This window comes from Ambystoma mexicanum, chromosome 12 (genome assembly GCF_040938575.1).
Source record: "Ambystoma mexicanum isolate Mex_15411 chromosome 12, UKY_AmexF1_1, whole genome shotgun sequence".
In the NCBI taxonomy this organism is placed as follows: domain Eukaryota; kingdom Metazoa; phylum Chordata; class Amphibia; order Caudata; family Ambystomatidae; genus Ambystoma; species Ambystoma mexicanum.
The window spans coordinates 539,456,668-539,482,547 of record NC_090936.1 but is presented as its reverse complement, the minus strand read 5'-3'; the positions used below and the strand labels follow the sequence as shown (position 1 = coordinate 539,482,547).

Here is a 25,880-nt window from a genome sequence, read left to right as displayed (position 1 = left end):
TAGGCAGGATCGGCAGGCAGCTTCTTGAGGAGTGGGTGCATAAGGGAGTGCTTAAGGGGAGAGGGGAACATTCCAGTGGCGAAAGAGTGATTACAGAAATCAGTCAAGGCTGGAGCGAGCGTGTCAATATGGTTCTTGGTGGTTCTGGTGGAGCAGGAGAGCACCTGTTTGGATGATACTTTCATAGATCGGACTGGTCTAGAAACCTCGTAATGTGTTGTCAGAGAGAAAGAGGAGACGGGAGGAAGAGAGGTAGAGATGGCCAAAGGGGGACAGAGAGGAAGAGGAGATGGAGGACAGGATGTCCTGAGTTTTAACAGAGAAGTGAGATGACAGAGCCATCCAGAGGGCCTGGGAGGGAACAGGAGAGAAAGACCACAACAGGATTGACCAGTTCTTTTCAGATTTTAAAGAGTTTGGCTGTGTTGTTAGAGGCCACAGAGACACAGGTTTGAATGTGTGTTCTCTTCTTGATGAGGGTTATTGCTTCGACTGGCATTTTGGTGCAACCAGTCTAGATATGTCTAAATGTGGCCTGGCAAGCTTTACTATATTGTTATTAAGTGTCTACACTTGTCTACATTGTGCAGACAGTTGGACATGTTTTCATTGTGGCATGGCATTTTTAATAGCAAAGCATTAACGTTCCTGTGCACTGTTGGTGACTTGCATCTATTACCCTACAAAACAATTGCAAACACTCTGTCTTCTTAGCCAATTTTTCTCAGAAAGTGTGCTGTATATTATATTAAAACACATATTTATATCTTTCTCCTAGTGCAGTGTGCGGCATACCCCTTCAGCAGCACGTCTGTGCGTATTGCGCAAGTGTGATAATCTAGGCCGAACCAGAGTGTGGCATGACCCTTGATTTGTTGCTGTGTTGGGGGGGGGGGGCCCTCAGCATGGCTCGCAGGGGGGCCCCCACATTTTGTGTTGCGCCCTGAATCCTGCCATTATTCTAATCAGATTTCAGTTCATGGCGTTGCCATGTTCATAAGGATCAGCGTAAGCACCCACAATTGCAGAGTCCCAGTCAGAGTTTGTAAATCAACAAACATTCTGCCACTCCCTCACAAAAATAAGTAAAAATACAAAAATGTGGGTTCACAAAACTGCTGGCAACTTGTCACTGCACAACATTTAAACGCTGCACCCATACAGCAAACCCGCCAACAAGGGAGGTGACTGCAGAAGGTTTTAGTGTAAAGTTGAACTTCTGCCACTGACCATTGAGGACCCTTCAGATGGCAGGTAGTTGAGACCAGAGAGCAAAATCCTGTCAACACCACACTCGAGCATTGAGCGGTACAGTTTCGAATTCCAAGATGGTTGACAAGCTTATAAAGGCTTGGACCAGTTCCTGATCAACCAATTAACCTAGGTGAATAGGAGAGGAGCAGCCAATCACAGGACTGAACTAATTTGGAGGCACAGGTGCTGACCCTCACTCAGAATACAGCCTAAGAGGTTTGGGGTTGTGGAATCACCAAACTATTAACCCAAGTTCCCAGTCAGCCAGCGTGGGAGTTTAATGCAGGCAATTGGATAATGTTATGAGGCTTAGTGTGGAGTTTTAGAGGTTATGGACCATGAGGACAAAGAGTGGAGGAGATTGGCAAACAGAGGCTGAACACGCAATTGTAGGAGATCAAGGAGGAGATGGAAAATGCTGAAGAGGGGGATTGGAGAAATTAAAAGCAGAGAACAATCATAAATAGGTGGTTGAGGGCATTAGTGAGAAGAATAACCTTAAGCAGGTGATGGGAGGGATCAATGAAGGGGTGGAATGCAATAAGCAGGGGCTAGGAAGTTCGGGAGATTGGTGGAGGAGACCAGGAGGAAGTCAGCGGACAAGAGGTGGTTGGTGGGAAGGGACAAATAACCCAGTGGAAACTAAAGATAACCAGTGGAGATAGTCTGGAGGTGTTCAAAGATGTATTTGGAAAGAAGATCCCAGCAGAAATGAAGGAGGTTGGTCCAAGGTAGGCCTTGGAGTTGGAGGAAGACAACGACCAGCCAGCAGGTTCGATAAGCAATATAAATGCTCCAATCAAGATCCAGGGGCGACTCTTCGATGAATCTGCCTGTTGATAGACACTCACATTCTCTAGACTTCAGAAGAACTGTCAAGAAGAGGAAGAAAGCAAGAGGGAGGGGGAGTGCCTGGATGGGCAAGGGAGGGTCTCAGGCTCTGCTAGTTGTGTACTTGCTTGGTGCCTGATCTGAAATGTTCATTACGGTTAATTTGGAACCCCGTAATGAACATTTTGGATTGGGCACCCCACATACCCACTAGTAGAGCTTGAGGCCCTCTAAAGGGTGAGAGGCCAGAGACTGGGCAAGCAGGCCTAACCCTAGAATAAAGTAAACAAAGAGGCAGACCCTGAGAAGAGTTTGATTTAACACCCTCTTATTTTGCCCCATCCATTACAAAACCTCCTGATAAATTAAAGTTTAAATATCTTTTGGCTTGGTCTACTTGTTGCTCCATTGTCATTGCAGGACACTTTTTCCAATCAACAACTATGATCAAATAGATGCTTTGATCTGGCCCAATAAGCCAGGAAACTTGATTTGTGGCAAGCCAAAACGCAGATGGGGCTGAAGAGGAATCTCCTGCAATACAGCCAACAAATTAGCTTCAACTTCTGAAATACATTTCGTAACGCCAATCCCAGTTCTACCCTGCTGGGATGCTTGCATGTCCCACTCACCTTTATTGCCATAGTAACAAGGAGCAGTCTGGTCAGTGGGATCATAGCAGCAGCCAGCACCAAGGCAAGCATCCATTGATGTAGAAGAGTTTACTCCACAGCGGATCTTCCCAGAATCCACCTGGCATACATTGGTAATGTTGGTGCCTGTGGTCAGGAATCAGAAAGAAAGGAGATGCAACAAAGATGAGTGGGCCAATTTCTTCTGTACCATTTCACCATAGGAAATAAATAAAACTAAGCACAGTTAGCCTGTGAGAGGATATTGTGGATGAGGAAAAACAGAATGAAGCCACATGAACTTGGTACAGTGATGCACAAGGTATGGCCTGCAGGCCAGATGCGGCCCTTCAGGACACTATTTCTGGCCCACCAGATCGCATGAATTCTAGAATGGTGTGACCTGGACGAAGGTCAGTCGCCCTCTTATCTCTCCCCTCGTCCATTCACCCTCATTAATTCACTGACAAAATACACTGCATAACCTCTTTTTTTAAACTCAATTTCATGCGTTGAATCCCCCACATCAAATATCTACTCATTCAAATGGACAGTCCGACACCACTCTATAAAACGAGATGTTACATTTGGCATGCCAGCTAATCCAGTTGTGCCACCCTGACATATGTTTGTGTTAACCCAGTTTATTAAAAAAAAAAAAAAAAAAAAAAATATGTTAAAGCAACAAAACAAAAACACGCATGTAATATGGAAAGAACTGAAAATTATGACAAGCTAGATGCTGAATTTCTCAGGACGTCTTCAATTAACTTCCCCTCAGAGCAGATTTTCAACTTTGTCACGGTTTGAGGTGTGAAGGGTAGATGGAGACTCCAAAGCTGGAGAAAGCAATAGAAAGGACAGAAGAGGCAACTAGGGTAGCGTGGTGGCAAATAATGCAGAGTCTGACCAGGTAAATTGAGCTTTTGGTTATAGACTTTCAAAAAGGAAAAAAAAGAAACCCATCTCTCCTCATCTCTAAAGGGGTTTCCCTACCTAAACTGAAGACACTGGTGCTCGCCAGGAAGTCTGTGAAAGTCCAACTCAAAAGGCAGTATGCAAGTCAAAAAGCTCCTATACCATCCCTGTCTCCAATAACTAATAAAGATCTGGTTCTGATCGCGTAAAAAGTTCCAAGCTTTTCATAACAAAAACAGTCCCACAGAATTCTCACTGGGCTAGGAGAAGTACTCCGTTCTCCTATCTGGTTCTCCAATGTTCTTTATGGTTTTCAAGAAAACTTGTAGTTCTATCCCCTCTTTTGTTTGAAAGAAATCTCATTGCTTTACGAAGGAATACTATGGGTGGGATGTGGGGGTATTTGACTACTGGCCGATATGACTGACAAAGACAGGAAGGTCCCCATGTCTAATCCCCAGGTGGGTGCTGGTTAATCTTCTGGGGTTTTCCATGGTAATGCAGGAACTTCTCTTGAAGGGAGTGTCCCTTCGCGGCTTTGGAAAGGCTCCTATCGGGGAAGTTCCAAGAAACGCTGGTCTCTGCTTAAGCGGGTTCCTTAACCCATCGGGATTATTCAGTCAGGTTGTCCCTGCTTTACTGGTGTGGGCTGAAGAGTCCCTCGAGGAATACCTTGCCTACACCACGATTCTCAATGCTTTGAATTAAGCACTTCTACAAGGGAAATTTACTTTTAGAAATGTCTTTTGAGGCTTCCCAGCCCTTCGACACAGAGTGGGTTACCTGGGTTCCGGGATTGTATTTTAAAGTCCTTTTGGAGCCAGGGGTTCACTTCTTTATTGACTCAAATGTCATTCTGGAGTTGGGCCTGCTTACTCTCACAGCCACTTGTTGCTGGAGGTTCGGGTGCAAGCTACAGACCACACTATCTGCTTGTCGCAGATTACGCCACTGCCAGATTCACCTTCTGCTTTTTTGCCCATGCAGGCTCTGCTTGGCGGTCACTGCATAGTTATCAGACTGCACAGTCCACCCATTACAGGTCGCAGCACCATCACACCCGTCTCCATCTGCGTTCGCCTCCGGCCAGTATCTGAGAAGCTTTGCTTACGTCTCTCGGTTTCTCCTCCTCCTTTTTTCATGCTACCTTGTTGCATCCTCACATTGTGGGATTTTGTATTCCGGGATAGGTCTGGTGTTTGACCGATTGAGAGAAGAAACAATGGGTCCACTGAACTCCCTATCGTTTAATCTTCTGCGACTAGTTCGGTTCTCTTCTCCAGTTCTCTACGCAACTTCTCCAACTGTCAGCGCAGAAGTCTGGTTGGCTGAAAAGACTACTACAGTTGTCTTTGCCACACCTTAATTTGTCTTTGGATATCAAGGCCTTTCTCCCTTTTCTGGATATCAAGCTCCCCGTCAGTCCAATTGACAGCAGCTGATCGAGCCTTGATCCATCTCAATTGCAATGTTCTCAAGCTCTTCTTCATCCCTCCAACTATAACATCAGGGTAGTTTGATATTTTACAATAACAGTTTCAAATGTGAGCTTATCTGTAGATGTTTTGGGCATTGACACCAGCCTGCGAGTTTGGGGTTTAATAGGAACCATGTGTCCCCAATCGCATCCTCAGCCCCAGGAGAGGAGTCCCTCTCCACGAGATCCTCCTGCATTTTACCACCCTAGGGGGACTATTGGTTAGTGGCCTAACCTCCGTAGCCTAACAGAAAGCATCACTTCTCCCCGGGCGGGGGAGTCTCTATCTGAAGGATCGTCACAGTAGCGAACAGAAAATGACAGGCAAGTAACTCACTAGGAATGTGCAAAGAATCTCTTGGGACATCTCACAGCGACAAGGGACCTTCTTTTTCTAAGCAAACATCTATTACAATACCTCCCCATCAGCTCATGGGAAGGGGCAGAAAGAGTGAACTTCTATTGCGGGGCCCCAAGCTACATGGATACAATGCTTAAAGACAGCAGACTGCATGGGTTCAACAAGAAGAGAAAAGGGACTGTTGCCAGAAACAGGAACCACAAACAAAAGAGCAGATATTGCCTGCTGGTGAACCTGGCACCCAGTCTCTGGACAAAAGGACCATCACAAGAAAAAACAAACCATGAAAGACTCCATCGACCCCTGCAAAAAGAACAGGCAATACTGCAGAATCTATGGGTTCAAGGCGGACAAGGCAAGAGATACAAGACCAAATACAAATATCAAAAGAAAATGGATTGTGGCTAGAGAAATCCAGAAAAGCATGGGACAAAATATGAGACAAATGTTGGGGTGTCAAATGTTTTTGGTACGTTTTAATATTGGCTTATGTAGATGTGACAAGCCAATCCTAGTTCAACAATCCCCATGGCACAAGGGCAAAGAACAGACAGTGAGGTATTCAAAAATTGACATGCATTTAAAAGAATGAGATCCCCTTTATACAACTGGGACTCCAGCTTTACCCTGGAGCCCACCACAATATGATGTATATAAAAATGAAGATCAAACGAAATTGTACATGCCTGTGTGAATCTCACTATTAGAAGTCCACAAAGGCATCCACTTTCAATCACAACCTCAATAAAAATCTATTGTAATAAACACTGGGTATACGGACAATAATGCTTAGCATGTCTTTCTTTATGAGCATTACTACATTTCAATGCAACATGTCACAGAAGGCAAATATGGTTAAACATTTGATCTTCTCCAGCATCAAGACAAGTATTGCATCGTAGAAAATGACATCAATAAACAAAATATAAATCTGCACCAACTCACCTGTGCACATGGAAGGTAGTGAATGTATCAGCTATGTAGAGGCCTCTTGACTTATAGGCAATGCCCAGCTACCAGAACTCTGTCAAACCATTTATATGCAAAGGTGACTTGTTTGCATTGGCTTGTAGAAGTTTGAATTCACTGGTAATGTGCGATTTACAATCCAAGTTGGTTTGTCAATGGGTCCGTGCATGTGTGTTTTCCACCCGCTGGTGCGCACATCTTTCAATGTGTATAGGACTGCACACTATTAACGCACCAGAGTGTGCGAGTTTTACAAGACCTAGATTTTTCTTATATATGCACAATTTTGAAAGGGCCTGCATGCAATGCTTTCAATCTTTTTAGAAGTATGGGCTAGAGATGTACTATTCTTCAGTAACAGACATTTCCTTGAGCATTCACTTTCCTCCCACACTGCGACTGACTCTGCCTAGGCATTGACAGATAGGTGAATGCAGAGGATTTTAACTTTTCATTTAATTTCTTAAGAAGTCTGCATTCTTTCAGCATACATTCATCATGCAAATATCAAGTCTATGCTATGGTTCTCCTCCCTGGAATTAACTTTGCAATGTCACTGCAGGCAAAGTACAATTCATGTATACTAGGACCGACATGACTCTGCACCAATCATACTACTGCCTATACTTGCAGCTTATATTTAACTTTTCAAAGGCAACCTCACCATTCCTCCTTGCAGTGGAATGAGAAAAGAATAATCTCTCACTTTGGATTTATTCTATAAAATGTGGAAAAACACAGGGCATTAAGATATTACGCCTGTGCCCCTAATTCTGAATAGCATCCACCCCCCCATGCATTCCCAGTCCCTTACCAGATTTGTCCCTGATCAAAGTTGGACAATGTATAGGAAAAGGGAGTAGGGATTTCTTTTGATTTTCCTTTTAAGATGCAATTTCTGATTTCTGGATTATCAGCTATGGAACCAGTCCGGTAGGCTCATTTCCACAGACAAAAAGCCTCAATTCAGGAAATTCTCCTGTGAAAACTGGACATTCATCTATGAGCTGCTCTGGCTTCTGTCTTTCCATGGACAGTCTTCTACTTCGGTCTCATCCTCGCTCGGTATTCCAGAATCCTTCTCTTCCCGTCTCTGTTCTAGGTGCATGCTTATCTTATAGGCCTTTACCCTACCCCCTACTCTTAGCATTGAGGTGTGGTTTCCCAGCCACCTGAACAAGGAGGGGGCTGCTGCCCTTTCGGAAAAGAAGAGAATTTGTCTTTATGCTCCAATGTCTGACTCACTGGTGCTACTGTGATAAGATGTATATTCCTAGTTCCTGCATGCTGAGGCCAACAGTTTGACATGTTCCATTATTAAATTTTGCTGATCTAGTTTTGCATTTTTCAATGTGAAAACCTATAAATCCGACTTCAGATTCTAACAGAGCACAGCCTTACTTACAAACTGGTACATTTAACATCTGGCTGCGATACAGCAATATTTCATTTCACAGGTTAGATTTTTGTTCATTTGAATGTATTGAGTTTTCCTTGGTGCACACTTGCAGCTGTTCTCTCAAGGGGACAGAAATGGCATGCCACCTAGCTGTTCTTTCTCCATGTTCTCACTGTCCATAGCAAAAGGTCCTGGTTTGCAGCCGGCGTATGTCGGTTGACTAATGCCAGTGACCCATTCTGCTGAGTGATAGATGAGAACTATATTACAATTCTCTTTTGAAGTCAAAACCTTAGGTTTATTCTAACATTTCAAAGTAGTTTTAACAGCCATCTGGCCTTTTCATCATGTGTAATTATCTTCTGACTGGTTTCCACTGGCCTGGGGTCCTGAAATCTTCAGTATGCCTACAAGTGGTAACTGAGTTTAAAGTGCAATTTTTATTCAGTTCTAAACCATATAGTCTGAATAGCGTACTAATATGGCAGAAAACTAGTGCTTTATGTCGGTAGCCAAAATGGCCACTGCACGTACCTGTGCGGTGACATCACGCTTTAACATGCACAAGATAATGGCACAGGTTATTAAATACAGGTGGCCATCTTGAAACACAGAATTCATGTGGATTGGCCTTCTAAGATCCTGCTAAGGCAGAACTAGTTAGATTCAGTCCAAAATAGTGCAGGTAAGCACCATTTTATTTATGTTTTGCATCCCCAACTTATTTTGCAATTATTCAATCTTTAGACATGCCCAACTTGTGATTTAACACATACCAGTAATTCCTAGATGCCTATTAAACCAAACAAGAAGACTATCCCATGAAAGTATGTAACACAGGGATAGGTTGAGTAGGCACTGGTAGATAATTGAGTTGGAGCATATATTCCACCAGGAATTACTACAAACATTTTTCTTATCTTTTCTTTATGTTGTAATGTAACATTTTAAATAGCTCAATTCAGTGGTGTACTTTATATGAAATCAAGTTTAGACCATTTTCTCCTCCTGATGAGCCACATAAACAATGTGGTGAAACACGTGTAGAGGCGGATCAATATTACAGTATTTATAAGGAACCCTGCCGCATTTTCTACACCATCAAAAACAATTTGAGGGTCTAACAGCTTTTCACTGTATGTGGAACTGTGCATTATACTTGTTAATTATATAGCAAATTTGAAACCCAGAATAGAAAGACCCCAATCTTCTTGAGAATATGCCACACACGATTTGCAAACTAACCTTGTGCTGTGTGCAGAAGCATTGCTCTAAATCAATTACCTTTCTGCATACATTGATATTGGGCAGAAAACACCAACATTCAGGAAGATTTCTTCGCCATATGGTTTGATATATGCCTGCAAATCTTGCCTTATCAACCTTTGGCAGAATAATCACCTCCCCCTATTTACTGCCAGTTACACAAGGAGAAATAATTCCCATTAGACTACAATATGGTGCAAACATGGCAATTAGCTTCCTGTCCAGGGATGCAGAAGCAGAGGACCTGACATAGGATACATGCCAACAGACCACACTCAGAACCATCTTCTCTGTCATTGAGAAGACTTTTTGAACTAACAACATTATCTAAAAATAAAAAAAATAAAAAATATATAAATAAATAGATTTGTCTAAGTGGTGGGAAATCAAAACCATGACAATGGAAAACCATGGAATTGTGCCTTACCTGGAAACTTCCAAACTTGCATCGACTGCAGCCTTGTTCACAGACCGGCACTGCGAGTCGCTCCTCGACTCTTGCCACTGTAAGCCGTGCCACACGCTTCATAGAGGAGGCGGAGCCACGCACGGCCCGTGATCTATCACGTGACTTCGGGAACAGGCTGCCTCCCGTCCCGTGAATTGTGCCTTACCTGGAAACTTCGAAACTTGCATCGACTGGAGCCTTGTTCACAGACCGGCACTGCGAGTCGCTCCTCGACTCTTGCCGCTGTCAGCCGTGCCACACGCTTCCTGGAGGAGGCGGAGCCACGCACGGCACGTGATCTATCACGCGACTTCGGGAACAGCCAAAAGACCAGGCTGCCTCCCGTCCCGTGAATTGTGCCTTACCTGGAAACTTCGAAACTTGCATCCACTGGAGCCTTGTTCACAGACCGGCACTGCGAGTCGCTCCTCGACTCTTGCCGCTGTCAGCCGTGCCACACGCTTCCTGGAGGAGGCGGAGCCACGCACGGCACGTGATCTATCACGTGACTTCGGGAACAGCCAAAAGACACAGGCTACCACCCTTGCGGCGTTAAGCCCGACAGGGGTGAAGGGCGCCGACTGTTTCGTGACTGTTTGGTGCTGTGGCGCTACTACCAACGTGGAACTTGAGGAGGTGAGCTATTTATAGTATATACCTATAAACACAGTGTATCTGTGTACTCTTGCTCTTACATACTGTGGAATCTGATATAATCTAAGTGAGACAGTACCTATACGGCTGTACCTAATTCTCCATCACTACCCCCACTTAAGAAGAAGGGTGGTTAAAATCCACCAAAATTCATGGCCAAAACTAGGCAGAACAAAACTCGATATAACCTACGTAAAGGCCAAGAAGGGTCTAGGGACATTCTACTGCAGAAAGAAAATAAGAATATCAATCCTAGAGAGGAGGTGGGTAGATCGATTAAAGGGACTATTCCAGCTATGTTTGGGAAAATCCATACCAAGGCAACCAGTGCTGGGGACAAACCAAGAATGGAAGCCAGTAACTTTCAACCACCATTCCAACTTAATAACAGTATTTCCTTGGATAATACTAATTTCAATTATATTGACAATAACTCTCTTCTAGACCTATGCCTATCAATTCAAAAATCAATGGCCCCATTAAACAAACCCCCCACTGTATCAAACGATTGTCCACTTGTGATTGAGGCACAGGTTTTAAACGCAGCTCAGGGGGAGCAGCAAAAGACTGGGGGATTTACTAGCCCAAGACAACCAGGCAACTCAACATCAAATTTATCGGGCACCCTTCCCATGCGCCCCTCCTATTTCTCCAGTGGTTTTATCAGAGGAACGACTATCAACCTCCCCAAATCTCTATATAAGCTCAGAAGATCCGGAACGCATGGACAGAGGAGACAGTGGAAACTCCGAAGTCTGTAACAACCTAGCCATCACAGAACTGCAAGCCTCAGTGGCATCTCTCCAATTCACCATGAAAATACTGCTAAAACTTTGCGGGAGGATCCACGCAAACTCGATAATATAGCTGGGGCTACCCAATCCTATCATTCCCATGGGGCAAGATCTACCCAATCAACATCCCCCTAATGGAGCTGAGGGATTGGATCCACAGATGGCACCCGACAACTTAGATAAATCTATAGAGCATGTCTTGGAAATACCTCTGACAAAAAAACAGCAACGACAACAAAGACGCCTAGCCTCAAAAAACATGGTGGCTGAAATAGCCTCCCCTTTACCTGCCACCAATGTCCCAGCAACACGTGCTAAAAAATCAAAACGCAAGAAGCGAAAAACCAAGAAAAATGCTAAGAAAGGAATGGGGACCCTAACAAGCTGGATCATCCCGGATATATCACAGGAAATCACCAGCACGATTATAGAGGACCCGAACTCTGACCTCTCTACTAGCTTAGCTGAAGAGGACACTATATGTTCGCACCAAGATGGGCAACATAACGTGGACAACAAGGGACCTCCTAATCCATTGGAAACAGAAATCGACATTCCTAATACAAGTAAAATATGTATCATTAAAAACTTAAATCAAAAGAAGAGGGATAAGTGGCTGACAAGAACGGAGGTTTTGAATAAACTGCATTTGATCCCACAATTGCGGGTAATCCGCTCGGAGGACTTCTCTTTTGTGGAACCACTTACCGTATGCAATCCCAATGTTACAGCCCTCCATTGTTGTGTCCTGGCATCTGCTCAATTGATTTGATCTCATAAACAAAGTCTTTTACAAGTGGGGGTGGAAGTAGATGCCTGTAAAGAGAAGGAAGATCCCTTACTCCCAAGCGCTGAGCCAACGGCAGCCCCAAACAAGAGTGGTATACCCACTCAAAAAACGGGAAAGAACGTACAGATGTCAGATATCCAAAATACATTGAAATGGCTGGCAGATACGCTGCCTCTAGTTTTACAACAAACATGAGATCAAACCCTGCTAAATTGGAATACTCATGGTCATCAGCATTTTCTTACCAACAAGGGCTCTCTATCAATGATAAGTAAATATCCCATTTTTCTTTTGCAAGAAACTTGGTTGCTGCAGCAGACAGCCATGGACGGGTATATTATTTATCATACCCTTGCGAAGAAAGGCATACGTGGACGACCTTATGGGGGCTTAGCTATAGGGATATCCAATAAGTTGAAAAGTAGAATGATTCCAGTGGATAGTGACTGTGTGCTGCGGCTTTGACCCTTAGGATTAAAGCAAGATGGGAAGAAATATTATTAATAAATATATATAATCCCCCGGGCGCAAAGCATAGAGAAAGTATACAAGATACCCTGCATAATCTCTTAAGTGATTGGAATTTAACCAACGGCAGAGATTTTGTAATTCTGGCCGGGGATCTAAACTGTAGAATCAACAGTGGCGGTGGTACAAGTAATAATCAGCTTCTAACAAGCAACAGTATATGGAATCAGGCTTTTACGGATATAGAGGGGAAGTGCTGGAGGGGCTTCTTTGAATGCTGGGACCTTGAAATAATTAATGGTTGTACTAGAAACGACAGCCCTGGTAAATTCACTTGGAAGAATGGGAGTAGTGAGAGCACCTTAGACTATATCTATACTAGTGTAGAGATTGCACTAATTGTTAAAGATATGAAGGTGAGCGAATACAAATGGAGTGATCACGATCCGCTGATATTATCACTGGGACACAGCCACCCTAATGCTGCATTTGCAAATTTGGGAGACCTCGTAATCAACCATTCCCTAAATCGTATTACCTGGTCAGCGAATAATATCCTAAAGGCCACAAGGGCGGTAGATGAGTGGGGTATCGAACAATTAAATATGTTTATGCAAAAGTCACCGGAACAAATAGAAAACTGGATAAGTAAATTCTCTGAGTTACACGGTTCTCGTAAAATGGGCCTGATGGTGGGCAAGGCTTCAAACGAATTAAAATACGACCGTGCGATCAGAGATAGGAAACGCAAGCTTAGAGGAGACATGAGGTATATAAGAAATGGCCCTGACCCCAAAAAGGTGATTGCTCTCAAAATAAGAAAGCGAAGACCACTTACCAAGTATGGTTAAAAATACATAAACCCTATCCAGTATGGTTAATCCTATAGGGTGTGATAAATGGATCTCCTTTTTGGAAATGAGAAACACGGGGAGCTGCTGTGGGACTTGTATTCCCACGGCTAGCAAACCCCCTAACCCCCCATTCTCTGTCTCTGTGGAGGACCTACAAATAAGAATTAAGGCATTAAATACCTCACGAGCCCCAGGGCCAAATGGCCTTTCTAATATGGTGCTGAGGAGTAATCCCCTTTTTTGGGCAAACCTTTTGAAAATATTGTTTGACAAGGTTCTGCATGAAGGTAGTATACCGACATCTTGGCAGGCAGCCATCATCATACCTGTCTTCAAGAAAGGTAGCAGGTCCGATCCTATGAACTACCGGCTCTTATCTATGCTGGATTGTTCTGGGAAACTGTTTGCAGCACTTATTTTGAAAGAATTGCTAACATGGGTAGAGAAAGCTGGGATATTAGATCAATTCCAAAGCGGCTTTAGAGCAGGATACTCTACTTCCAACAATATATTTATTATGAATACTCTGAGAAATAAGGCTCTGTCTCGTTCAAATCCCCCCCTATACGCACTATATATAGATTTTAAGGCGGCTTTTGATTCGGTCAACCGCTCCCTCTTATGGAACAAATTGAGCAATTTGGGCTGTTCTGAACCTCTATTGTATTACTTGGAGCTATTACATTCAAATAATACTGTTCAAGTTAGGCTGGACAACCTGGGCTCGGTGACCAAACCCATCCCCCAGTGTCGAGGAATAAAGCAAAGATGTGTTACTGCCCCAACATTGTACAACTTGTTTTTTTCAGATATACCCAAATGTCTCCTAGGGATTAATAACTGTCCCCCTAAGATAGGTTCTTGCCACTGCCCACTTCTAGCTTACGCAGACGACTTGGTGATCATGGATCACACTTTCAGTGGTATCCTGAGATCAGCCAAACAGCTATGGCGCTATGCAGAGAGCAATTAACTAGTCATTAACAATAGTAAAACTAAGCTGCTGTTATACACTGCTGGTAGAGTGGCTAGACCGAGAATGATGATGGGATCGATCGAAATTGAATATACGTATATGTATAGATATTTGGGGGTAGAATTTGATAGCAAAGTAAACTATTTCACTTGCATTCAGGAGCGCAAAACAAAAGCTGCTCAACTCACAGCTTTAGTCTATAAATTCTCACGAGAACAATGTAGATTCTCGATTTGGGCAGCACGTCAGTTATATATTCAATGTTTGGCTCCTATGGTGACGTATGGTTTAGACCCACTGATAAATATGAACCTAGGGTGGCTACAACTGATAGAGGGTAAGTTCTGGAGAAAAATACTCGGCCTTCCACAGTGTATCCCCATGGCAATTATTAGACTTGAGCTAGGAATCTTCTCCCTTAGAGCCATGGTATTAAGGAAGAGGATGGAATTCCATATCAGACTTAATAATAAACCAACAATCTACTTTTGACTATCAAGGAAGATTGTGCGGCTGGTAGACAGGCTAAATTTGAAATCCAGATTCGGTCTTTGACTGAAGAAATCAGCTGGCCACCAGAATGGGGCCGGGAAAATGAAGTTCTGATTACCAGCATGCGCAATCGCCTCAACCTGTGGGATTGGCAGAATAATTTTAATCATCTTAACAGCCTGAAAAGCTATAGCTTCATTCTATTTGTGCTATATACCTATGGAAAGGCTCAACTCTATCTAAATCAGTGCCCATCAGAACATCTGAGGCGGTTTATTTTATTAATGCGCCTCAATCACCTACCAATTCTGTCTACCCAGGGCCCTGAATTGGGGCTAAGCGTAGCAGAAAGATATTGCAGGATCTGTGATCTCCCTACCAAACCGGAGACGGCTCGACACGTGTTGACGAGCTGCTGCAGGATGAGAACAGAGTACATTAAGTATCTTGGCGAATTTGTACATAATATAGACTATTTGGGCCAAGCAGATTTTTGGAAGCAGTGTGTTAACACCAATAATCCTAAATTGCATTTAGCACTCTTCCAGGTCTGGCGAGTGGCAGCTGCTCTCATGAACTTAAACCTAAGGGGGTCCTTCCCCGATAAGTAATGACATTCCCGCTGTGCAAGTATGAAATGTTTTATTTTAATTATGAATTTGAACAGGATGTTTCTCTCTTCTCTCAGACCTTGACCTGAATCCATACACAAATTAATTATCTAGAAATCGTATTAAGGAATTTATTAAGATTTGGAATTTTATTGTATTCTTGCATTTTAGATATCTGATGTAATTATATGTGTAAAGTTTTTTACATTTGTTTAAAACTGTATCACATTAATAAATAAAAATAAAACCATGACAATGTATTTGGAAGTTTGACGAATACCAAGAGGCCTGCATTTTTCCACTTTTGGAGGAAGGTAAGGCAGCACTCAACGACTGGGAACAAATGTTAACCAATACATCCAAAGAAATGATGACTAGAGTTAATGTGCAGTCGACCGAAGTACATGAATGTACTTAAACAGAAATTAGCCAAATTAAAGAACAGATAGAAAAGTATCAATTTACCAGAAATAACATTAAAAACGATCAAATCTTGGATGACTATTTGACAAAATGTATACTACAGAATTAAAATATAAAAAGCAGAAAATGTTCATGAGACTAAAATGGTAAGAACAAAAGGATATACACCCTCCAGAAAAAAATATTTGAGAACACTTAGTAAGACAGCACAAAGGAAAGTAGTAATCCCACCCATAGTGGTCTCATCTCCATCATCTTCTGAAATAGATTCTGAAAGCAGTAGCGAGACCAAAAATCTCGAAACCACCTCAGAAGTAGAAAGTCTTTTTTTTTTTAGAAGAACTAAGATACAAAGAGAGCACCTGTCTCAACTATTTGCAAACAGATTCTTACAATGCAGGAAGGAAACATATAGCAGAACAAAGTACCTCAAATTCACAAAGATACACAAAAGAGGATAGAGGGGAGGTATCAATAAATCTGGGCAAAGGCACATAATGGATGCACACAACATCCCAAAAAAACCAAAAAGAGCTTGTCGTGAATCTTTCAAACCTCACAACGAGCGAGGACCTCAAATCAGCACTCCAAGCCCCATCATTTAGCCCGACATATCACTATGACTACTCCCAAACTAATCTAGATCCCTACAAATTTTGCAGACAACTGAAAGAATTTGTTTGAGATGCCAGCAAAAACTACATCTGAAGACGAACCACCTACTCAGTCTGAACGAACTGTAGAACTATCCAAAAACACGGTCCATCTACTCAATCTTGAAGGTGAAGAAGACCTTACCTAAACTTCAAAAAAACTTGCATTGAAAACCTTTGAAAAGAAACTTAATTTCATTGTCAAACCGGTGGACAATGGCAGCAAAATTGTCATAATAACAAGGAAGATTATGTGTGAGAACCACGCATCTTTTAAATTACAGACTGCTATACAAATCTGATAATCAACCCCCTCCCAGAATCAATATCACAATGGAGAACAATGAGGAAGAACTGGTGGGATAAGTGGGTACTCCACGACGATTAATACAATTTCATGAATGTACCATTTCCAACAATGGCGACCATCTGCTTCATACCCAAAATACAAAAGAAATACCAAAGATTCCCACCATGCAGACATCATTAATGCGGTAGGATCCCTGGTGGAAAGAATATCAGCATACATTGAGGTCCACCTGCAACCCCTTGCCTCAAATCTGGCATCATACCTTAAAGACACCAAACATGTAATCCAGCAACTAGACTCCATTACTTGGCACACCAACTAGATTTGTAAAACTGGATGTAATATCTGTATATACCAATATTCAACATCTAAAAGGCATAGAAACAAAATCTTCTCTGAAATCCGACCAGTCTCTTCTGAGCAAAATCAGAAGATACTATCCATGCTTTGATACTATCCATGCTTGAATTTACCTTAACAAATAAATTCTTCTGCTTTGATGAACAACTCTATCAACAACAAGGAACTGCAATGGGGGCAAAATATGCACTATGCACTCTCCATGGGAAACTATGCAAAAAAGCATGCATGGACACATCCAGCCTTCACTGTGGCCAACAATATCTACTGGAGCCCGTTCTACACATTTGGGATGGAGGCAAGTATTCTCTACTTCAATAGGTCAACTATCTCAACACTAACAACTACAACATAAAACTCACAATGAACCAATGCACAAATAGAATTTGCATCTTGGAAATCTATATGAAAAACAATACAATCGAGGCAACACTGTCAAAAACCTACAGCAGGCAATAGTACCCTTCCTGCACAATCACCCGAAACACATACACAGCCTTCCGTATGGCGAAATCCCAAGGAACTTTAGCAATTATTCTGAATTTGAAAAACAAGAATGCAATTTATAAAATTTAAAGAAAGAGGATCCCAGAACAAAATCCTACAGAAAGCACAAAATGGAGGCAAATCCAAAGAAAGACCAGAATGACTAAGCAATCAGGGCCGCAATATAGACACCACCAATTAAAAAACCATAATCATCACTACTTACAGCACCAATGCCTACACCATACGTAACATTCTAATGAAAGCATTGAAACGCATTACAACTTGACAGCAATTTAACTACATTTTTGGATCCACAGCCATCTATGACATATTGTAATGATGAAACAAAGAACCAGATCAATCCTAGCTGTATGAAATCAAGTAAGAAATCCAACACTCTGGGATGTATGTGGAATCTCCCCACAGTAACAGGCAACCACAAATGTGGCAACTGGAAAATCTGCACAAATCTGATGAATTGCAAAAATGCAATAGACCTACCAAATGGGACGCAAAAAGAAAACATCAGTTCACCAACGGTAACACCAGATATGTCATCTATGGCATTCAATGTTCATGCAACAAATGGTATATTGAGAGTACCATACACAATTTCAAACAAGAATATTGGAACACCTTAGAGTGGGGGTTGCCAAATGGCCCATTGCAAGCGATCATTTGCTTGCCTGAACCTTTGGATTCGTTTGTGCTCGACAAAGAGAAAAAAAACAATTTGATGCAAGGAAGTGCTCTGAACAATCACAGGGCTGCAAATCTCTATAGCACATATAAGGAGCTCTGTTAATGGCCAGAGCAGGTTCCTTGATTAAATGTGTGCCCCCATTGGCCATAGTGTTTGCCATCATGCTCTGGGGTTAGCGCAGGCTTTTTCTTTAAAAAGAACACCATGTTGCTGCTGTTTGTATGTTTTTTGGAGAACGTAGTCGCAAGAGGAGAGGAGGCTCGAGTGAAGGTGCCATTAATCCAGGTAAGCTGGGTCAGAGGAAGTGGATTGCGAAAGCTTTTCTCTTTATGCTGCCGAGCTCCTGCGTACCATCCTCCTTTCACTGTGCACACAGCTGTTTGCACTGTGGGAGGAGGGGCTGCAGCTCGACAGCAGCCAAGGTTGTGAATACATGTTACGCACTAGAAAGTAGCCCAGGACGAAACAGACATGATGCAATCATACCCAATGTCTCCGTTTCATCATAGGCTCATTTTCGGCCATCTGAGCAACTTTTAGAAACAGCAGGGCTCCGATGAGCAAGCCCTGCTAATTTGCAAAGGGTGCCAACCCGAGACAGTGTCAGCATCACATGGACACCCACTCAGCCTGAAGGGGTGAAAATTGAAATAATTTAAAGGGAATCCAACAATGGCAGTGGTATGGCAGAATTTGGAGGAGGGAGCGCAATTCCAAGGGGTCAGAGCTAGCAATTGAACTCCGCTTAAAGGAAACGTTCAAAATAATAGTTTCAAAATGGTGCAATTAATTTATTTATACATTTGTAATGGCCCGAAAACCTGAAGGCATCAGGGCTCAGGGCAGGGGACACTTACACAGTATGACAAACAAAGACAGGAAAGAGAAAACAATGCAGAATAAAATAGATTAGTTAATTAGGTACGTTTTCAGCTGACAACGAAAGTTGGCCAGATTTGTTTTAAGTCCCACAGACAAAAGGCTGCGAATTCCAAAGACTGGCTGAAGTTACTGGGAAAGCTTTCCCTAGGCCATTTACACACTTGTAGGTGGGTTGTGTCACCTGGCTGGAAGAGCAAAGGGCTCTTGCTGGAAGATGAGGAGTCACCAAGTTTAAGGTATACTGGGGCATGACCGTAGAAACATCTGTGGACAAGCAATGCCAATTTGAAATACGCACACAGACGAGTAAGCAATGGAGTGATTTCCGACTACTAGAGGGTGATCTCAACTAGATTTGCCTTTAACAATTCACATAGCGTTATTCTGGGAGATTTGTAGTTTGGCAATTTATTTTGCTAGTGCCCAGCAGCAGTGCGTTGCAGTAATCAATGCGAGAGAATGGTGGCACGTGTGATGGAAGCACAGTTGGTCGCCGAGAGAAAGGGCGAATGTTCCCAAGTAGGCAGAGGTGATCTGAGCAAGATTTAGAAGTTTGATTAACCCAGGTGTCTGCACTGAGAGAGGAAGGGCCTAAAGTCTTGACTTAAGGACTGAGATAGTACAATCGTGAATCACAAAGGATTGATAGTAAGGGTGTAGTTTATCTCTAGTGTTGGGGAGACCAAAAACCAGTAGCTCAGTCTTGTTGCCATTAAGGTACATCCAGTGGTGGTTCATCAAGACTCAATTTGAGCAGAAGTCTGTTTAAGAAGATCAGAGTCTTTCTCATAGGTTCCAGTTAATTCTAGAATGAGCTGGGTGTCGTCAGCATAGTTTGTGAAAAAGATCTCATTCTTTTCCAGGACTTCACAAAGGGGTCTGACAAAGATGAAAAAGAAGTGGAGCAATACACTTCCCCATTACCTTGTGGAACACCGCAGGTAATGGGGAAGAATGTGATGAAGCATCATCGCAGCACACTCTTGAAACTTGTTGTGATAAGGAGGACTGGAACCAGGTAATCGTCTCTTGACAACATCTGCCAACATTTGTAAGAGTGGTAATTAGCGGATCATGATCAAGAAGGTCAAATGCAGCCGACAGGTCCAAAAAGGACCAGTCAGCCTGCCTTGCATCTATCAGTAATGTCAAGCATGTGAGACTGCAAGTCAACGAGGGCTGTTTCAATGCTATGAAGCGGTCTGAAACCCAATTGTCTGAGGTTTTAAATAAAAGCTTGGTATTGGGTAGTCATGCTGCTTCTTTCCAAACTACACACCGTACACATCACTTCCATCGCAGTGGTGCACCCAAAATACTGTAATGCAGTGATTCTTAGTACATTAAGGGATGCATAGACATGCTCTACAGTGGAAGTCTATCAGGGTAGCTCAGCAGGTTTTGAAATCATTACTGAGATGTTGCATATTAAAAACTGGTTGTTATGAAGTATCACTTTTTGCAGTTCCTTATAAAAAACAGGTGCTATAAAATGGGTTTGGCCAGGGAATGTGTTTGGGTGGTCGTTTGCTTATATTCAGGGCAGAGGTGGGGGTATTTCAGCCCCTGTAGTGAAAATCAAAAGTTGGCACCGAAGAACCTGCGTCAGCACAATAGAGGCAATTATTTGTGATTAAGCAGTTTGACAAGCATATAACACCTTTATAGATATAAACTGTGATAAAATGCAAAGGAAGGGGGACAAACATTATAGGATAGTCGCATGGTAGTCCAATAAAAAAAAGAAACCCATTTCAAGGCAAACTAGTGAATGCAAGTAAGCAGCATTTTTGAGTTTAGCAATTACTTTTTTTTTCTACGGAAGTTTAAGATGCACATTTGGAAAACAATATAGTGTGTCCCGCATGCTGAAAGCCTGCTTTTAACAGTGATGGCGCACACCCGAGTGATAGTCATGGCTCATTCATTCCCATGGTGTCCCTTTCAGGCCAGAATAAAATAGGCTGAGCAAATATACCTGCCAACGCGTGAATGACAGTTGGGGAAAAGAGCATAGAGCAGATTAGATCACCTAGTCCTCAGCTTCTCTTGGTGAAGCCGAGGTCTTGGTAAAGCCTGGTCATGCATGAGGCAGGCCGGTTATAAGATCCAGTATCACATGTCTCCCCAGCAGGCCAATTGACCAGTGCTGACTTGCTGGCATGTTTCACCGAGCCCCCAGCTTTGCAGGTGTTCAGTATTGAAATCTGCTCTGTGTGCACTGCACAGAGCAGATTTGATCACCGAGCCACCAGGGAGGATGCCAAAATCCAGCCAAATATCCAAGGCCTGGTCTCGGAGCCAGCCCGTTGGCCAGCACTTCAGCCGGGCAAACTTAAGCAAGGAGCATGAGAGAGTTAACTGTGAGTAACATTGAAGCTTCACCAGAATAGTCCCTTGACAATCTATAAAGAAGTTAGATGCCCCTTACAACTAAGTGCGTCACTCCCAAACAGTCTTTGAAGTTAACGCCTCTCCCAGCATTTGAATGTCCTCCCCCCTCCCACGGTCCCCTGAAATGGTGGGCAGCATGTAGTGTCAGCCTTTGCATGGAATGTCAAAGTCCCAATCGGTTTCATACATTGTGATAGTCTTTCTAGGAGACAGCTACTACTAAAAAGAATGCAAAAGAGGTTTTTGAAGTTAATGTAATTGTGATGGCATATGTTATTTCATCTATTTATAGAGGGGAAATAAATGGCCCAAACAAATATTTGTAAAATTCCGAAGTTTAACATCCCCACCCCGATATCGCCTGCTTGTAACTCTCCACTGCAAGTAGCTCCATCTAATGTAAAGGTTGGAGACCCCGGTCTTAGATCAATCCACAATAAAGACATCAAATACTCACTAGAAGTTAATTTCAATACAGAACACCGAAATGAGAAATTGAAATGTATTAAATGTGTGGGACTAAAAAAAACAGAAGTGCCACCTAGAAGTGATAATAGAGAAAGGTTATTGTACCGAAAAAAAAAATCCAAATGGATTAGTATCATGGATACATGTTTCTCTGGTCTCAATCAAGACCATATATTTTACATTTACCTGTGATCAAACATATTTGGACACTAAACACTACAATTTACATCCTGGACATTATACTCTTTACCCATATGCGATTGGTCTTCCTTCATTGCAACATAAAAATGCCATACGTTGTATTATGTGTGACATCTTCTCTTTGCCTATAACAAATATAACAGTGTCTGAACATGATCTGAAGAGGGAAAAAAAAAGATAAAGTAACTAGAATGAGCTAAGGCCAAAATAAGTATGCTTCGTGAATAACCAGCAATTTATAACAACTGTTTTCTACTAGATAAATACTTAGGCATTTATTATTGCTTTACAGTGATAACCAACATGACCACCGCATGTACTTGCGTGGTGACGTCATTGTACTTCAACATGCACACGATGACACACGCGTTATTAACTACAGGCGGCCATTGTAGAATGCTGAATCCACGTGGATTGGTGTTCTAGGATCCGGCTGAGGCTGTACTATTATATTCAGTCCAAAATTCTGCAGTTAAACACTTATTTATGTTTCTAAAGATTGAATAATTGAAAAATAAGTATTCAATCTTTAGACATGCATAACATGTTATTTAACACAGCAGTAATTCATATAGGGTTATTAAACCAAACAAGAAGACTATTCCATGAAAGCATGTAACAGGGATATTTAGGGTGACTAGGCTTATAGTCCACCAGGAATTACTACAATCAATAGACGTATATTTTTTTTGTTATCTTTTCTTTATGTTGCAGATGAAACATGGTCAATGGCTCAATTCACTGAGGTGCTTTATATGAAATCAAGATATAAACTATTTTCTCCTCCTGATGAGCAACAAAAACATGGTGAAATGCATGTAGAGACAGATCAATATTACAGTATTTATAAAAAGGAACCTCGCCTTATTGTCTACACCATCAAAAGCAATATGAAGTCGGGGCGCTGTGGAGCAGCAAGAAGGAATGTCTGCCTGAGCGTAGCTGCGGCCCGGCAACAAAAGTTGGGGGAGGAGCACATCGTCCTCTCACCCACACTGGGAAAGCAGAACAGGGTCAGCACTGCCAATGCTACACCACCAGTGACCCCCGATAGACTAACACTACTGGGAATAAGCCGCAATGAATGGGAGGTCCCGCTGCAGCACCCAGGCCCCCAGAGGGGAGGTGGAAGCAAGAAATCAGCACCCGCCAAAACAAACAAGCACTAAGTAAAGCTGGAACTCACGACCAGTGACGGTTGTTGGCATCCTGAACCATCAATACACACCAGCCTGTGCAACATTCCACGCTCGCCCAAACCCCTTCCCTGATAACAGTGCATAAAACATGAACCGAGCTCAAAAGCAGTGTTGAAGGTTTGGAGAGGCTCAATGCACATATAAAAAGGAGCACAGCCAACATTGATCCTGACTGGTGAAACGAAAAAACGGGCGGTCAAATATTAAAATCATCCAGTGATATCCTAACCAGCAGTGGATCACCCATCCAGGAACAGACCACGACACACGGAGTGGCACTGTAGTAGAAACTGAGCAGAGGTAGTGCAGGTCCAGAGCCCACCAGAGGAAATAAATATTTAGATCAGAACAGGAAAAGATTGGCAGACACGACCCGCGGATGCAAGTCACATGGCAGACGTGATTGAGATGAGGAAGACCAAAAGACTCCTGCCAGTGAGCAAGTAGGAGCAACTGATTTTAGCGGAGCAGACATGTATCAGTAGCAAACTCTCCAGACCGGGATCGAGATCAGAGGTGCGGCATGACAAAGGGCGCTGTAAGAAACGTGGCCCAACGGACTCCTACACGAATTCCACAGCAAAGTCAAGCAAAAACTGAAGTGAATCCAGTGGAAAATCGGGTTGACAAACTGATGCTGGCAATGTAGAGTGGAGTAAATGTCAAGCTGGATGACATAGTGGCAACAATCCGTTCAATGAAGGTTAAACTAGAAAAAGATTGGCCCGATAAACGAAGATGAAACCATAATTGGGGAAGTTGAAGACAAAGTGGGCCAACACGTCCCGTGCCATAGCTGAACTGAAAACTGAATTGGGCAAAACCTGTGGCAAATGCGAGAACCTTGAATCACGATCACAGCGTAACAATATCCGTATTGTGGGGATACCAGAGGCAGCATGCAAGGGACCCATTGAATCATTCACAAAGAACCTTCTCAAGACCTTTTTTCTGGCGGCTCCATTCTCACACTTTTTGGTGGAACGTGCACAACGCTCCCTGGCCCCGGTTCCCAGACCTAGCTCCCCACCGCAAACCATTATAGCAAGACTACTCAATTACAGGGAAAGAGATCTTATCCTAAAACTCTCCAGAGAGAAGGGGACGCTAAGCTATGAATCGAGCAATGTCCATATACATCCAGATACAACGGAGGTCATATGACCAAGAGAAACAAATACTCTGCACTAGACATATCCCATATGCGTTGATGTTTACGGCCAAACTTAGGATACAACATGGTGGCCGAGCGCATTGGTTTGAAAATCCAGCAGATGCCATAGCATATGTGGAATTGTCCATCTCACTGCCACCACTGGAAAAACAATAACTGAAGCCCTGCCAGAGGGATTGAGGACACAGTACAACAAGGGAGAATGAAACAAGAATCCTTCCTTGAACCCACAGATCTACGACGACACAATCTCAATGGGAAATGGCACACAGCACACGTTAGATTAGATAATGCTAGGGAACGCGAGAGTTGGGTGTGCTACAGTAAGTGAGGCCTACTCACAGAGCACCCCCCAGGAAAGCGCCGCAGTTAAGGAAGGGGTACATCATCGAGTTGGGGTGGATGGTGAGGTTGGGGGAAATGCAAAAGGGACAACACAATGGCCTCAAAAGGGCAGTATCTTGAAGGGGAGGGAGGGTGGGCGGAAGTTGGGGGATGTTTAAAGTTAAAAGAAAGTTGGCTGACAGGTTGGCAGAACGATGCTAGATCACTCGAGAGCAAACTGTACTTTGTGGAGGACACAAACATAATTCAAATGCGAGCTAACAAATGGGCGAATCGATAGGATTGATTTCATGGAATGTAAGGGGCCTCAATAACCCTATAAAAGCCAGGAAAATACTTGCATATATTGACCGCCATGCACCCAAAATAATGAGGTTATAAGAAACACACAAACTGGGACCAATACATGAGAATGTTGCCCCTAAATGGGGAAGACAGATTCTATACTGCTTATTCCTCCCAAGCCCAGGGAGTGCTGTTACTAGTGCACCAATCACTACCCTTCCACCCCGCTCCAAAGAGGTGCAAATAGACCCCGACGGAAGATACAGAATAGCGATAGGAGAATTAGCCGTGAAAAACGTAATACTGGTGAACTCGTATATGCCCAATGTAGATGACCCAAGCTTTTATAATGGGATTTTCGAGACACTAGCAAGGGAAATTGAGGTCCCCATCATATTGGGGGGGGGGGGGAGAGATTTCAACACGGTTTTAGACATAGTACAAGATAGATCAAAGACCATGCAATGAAAACCATCTAATGCGGCCCAGATGATGAAACATATCATGGATCAAATGGGGTTGATTGATGTATGGAGAAACGAGCACCCAAGGACATCCGAATACACATTATACACTGTATATGACGCAATGTCCCAAATCGACCTCTGCCTGACCTCAGCTGTATGGGTGTCCAAGCTGCTATGGGAAGCAAAATACTGCCACGTACCCTCTCAGACCAGTCACCAGTGGTGTTGACTATTGTTAAAGGAAACGCTGAAGCCCCTCCCACCCCCATGTGAGGTTGTCAACATCGGTATTGTAAGAAGACTCCCTGCGAGAGAAACTAGAAGGTCCTGTGA

At 43.0% G+C, this 25,880-nt stretch overlaps 1 protein-coding gene across 1 annotated transcript in view; it reads right to left on the bottom strand.

Moving 5' to 3' along the window:
• The window catches only part of LOC138512998 (zona pellucida sperm-binding protein 1-like), a 258,139-nt gene that overhangs the window by 122,756 nt on the left and 109,503 nt on the right, over positions 1-25,880 (bottom strand). The window contains exon 4 of the mRNA XM_069627714.1: positions 2,718-2,864. Within this exon, the coding sequence (XP_069483815.1) occupies positions 2,718-2,864 (147 nt within the window). The remainder of the gene's footprint in view (positions 1-2,717; positions 2,865-25,880) is intronic.